General features: G+C 40.5%; 1 protein-coding gene across 2 annotated transcripts; it reads left to right on the forward strand.

The window, feature by feature from the left end:
- The first annotated feature begins 306 nt into the window (after positions 1–306).
- On the forward strand, positions 307–1,479 carry LOC123256208 (protein FAM92A-like). Of its 2 annotated transcripts, XM_044684880.1 has the most exons (3): positions 322–829; positions 883–985; positions 1,100–1,479. In XM_044684880.1, exons 1-3 carry the CDS (start codon positions 398–400, stop codon positions 1,309–1,311), a joined length of 747 nt encoding a protein of 248 aa, XP_044540815.1. In that variant the 5' UTR covers positions 322–397; the 3' UTR covers positions 1,312–1,479. The 2 variants fall into 2 exon arrangements, with proteins under 2 accessions (XP_044540816.1, XP_044540815.1); XM_044684881.1 differs by having other exon boundaries at positions 307–829; positions 883–1,479.
- Positions 1,480–2,132: the final 653 nt, after the last annotated feature.

The raw sequence follows: 2,132 nt of genomic DNA on the forward strand, positions 1-2,132 counted from the left end.
TGCATGTGGAAATTAAACATTTGAGGGAGACGACATTAAACCATTCAACTTGTCTTAGCAACCATTTCGAAGACAGTTGAACTATAGTCCATGAATATCTGGATTCTTGAGAGAGCAAATGAAGTGTAGGATGAACCCTTCTATTCAGTCCTGAGATCACAACAATAATAAGAGCTAAATTGTGTATTGCCCTTCAAGGCTTTCAAAGTGCTCTCTTTATATCTATGAGCTCAGTTGATAGTCACAGCAAAGTTGTAAGAAAAGCCCTATGATTGGCCCTCCTCCCCTTTCTCGAGCCCGCGCGCGCGGGCTCCCGTCCCGGCTCGTGCCGCGGCGGCTCCACCGCAGGGCCCGTTGCGGGCTCCATCCCGCGGTCCCGGGCCGCTCGCGAGGCGACATGCTGAGGCGGACTCTGGAAAACCGGGACGCCCAGACCAAACAGCTGCAGGATGCGGTCTCCAACGTGGAAAAGCACTTTGGGGAGCTGTGCCAGATCTTCGCGGCGTACGTGCGTAAAACGGCCCGGCTGCGGGACAAAGCTGATCTCCTAGTGAATGAAATTAATGCCTACGCAGCCACCGAGACGCCCAACCTGAAGCATGGGCTGAAGGACTTTGCTGATGAGTTTGCCAAACTTCAGGATTATAGGCAAGCTGAGGTTGAAAGACTTGAAGCCAAAGTAGTTGAACCTTTGAAAAGTTATGGAACTATTGTGAAAATGAAACGGGATGATCTCAAAGCAACTTTAACAGCAAAGAGTCGAGAAGCTAAGCAGTTAACTCAACTAGAAAGGACGCGTCAACGGAATCCATCAGATCGGCATGTCATAGTATCCTTTCAATTTTGAAGAAAAAATTATTTTGTCATTTAGTTGATGAAAAGGCAGAAACAGAATTACAGAGAGCTACAATGGATGCCACCAGAACAAGTCGGCACCTGGAAGAAACAATTGACAATTTTGAGAAGCAAAAAATAAAGGACATAAAGAATATATTTTTAGAATTTATAACTATTGAAATGCTGTTCCATGGTAAAGCTTTAGAAGTCTACACTGCTGCCTACCAAAATATACAGAAGATTGATGAAGAAGAAGATCTAGAGATTTTTCGGAGCTCTCTCTATCCACCTGACTATTCAACTCGTTTAGATATTGTTCGAGCAAATTCAAAATCTCCTCTTCAGAAATCTATTTCTATCAAGTGTATATCCGGATCAGGACAGCAGATTCCAACCACTCGGATAAGAAAAGATCGCCAAGATGATGATGAAGAGGATGAAGACGAATTGGATGTTACAGAGGAAGAAAATTAATTTTATATGTGCTTTTAACAGTTCCCCTCAAAATCATCAACTTCGGCTTATTAAATGAGTGTCAATTGTCCCGAAAAAAAAGCAATAAGAAATTAACATGTACATATGTATACATATATACACCATTAACAAATATTGCAAAAGAATCTAACAGTTTTTAAAAATAAATGTTTTGAGGAATTAACTTCAAAAAAAAAAAAAAAAAAAAAAAAAAGCCCCATGATTGTTCCCATTTTACAGATGGGGGAACAGACTGAGAGCAGTAAAATGGCTTGCACTAAATCACACAGCTAGTGAGGAAGACAACTTGAAACTGGGCATAAAGCAATGAAGACAGAAAACTGGACTCAAAAGTCAGGAAGCTGTGGATTCAAATCCTACTTTTTTTTTTTTTTTTTTTTTAAGTCTTAACCTTCCTTCTTGGAATCAGTATTGAGTACTGGTTCCAAGGCAGGACAACAGTAAAGGATAGTCAATGCAGGTTAAGTGACTTGCCCAGGATCACACATAGTTATCTGAACCCAAATTTGAACCCAGGACTTCCTATTTCTAGGCCTGGCTCTTAATCTACTGCCTCTTAAATCCAACTTTTGATGCTTACTTCCTGGAGTAATCTGGAGTAAATCACTTAAATCAGTCCATGAATCAATGAATATTTATTAAGTGCCTACCTAATTCTAATCACTGTGCTGAGTCCAAAGGGATAGAAAGGCAGAAGATAGTCCCTATTCTCAAAGAGCTTCCAATTCCAATAATAAGCAAATTGACATGTACAACCAAACCATATTCAAGATGATAAAAGGAAATAATTGAGAGAGAAA

The sequence above is a fragment of the Gracilinanus agilis genome, unplaced genomic scaffold (assembly GCF_016433145.1).
Source record: "Gracilinanus agilis isolate LMUSP501 unplaced genomic scaffold, AgileGrace unplaced_scaffold57009, whole genome shotgun sequence".
Taxonomy (NCBI): domain Eukaryota; kingdom Metazoa; phylum Chordata; class Mammalia; order Didelphimorphia; family Didelphidae; genus Gracilinanus; species Gracilinanus agilis.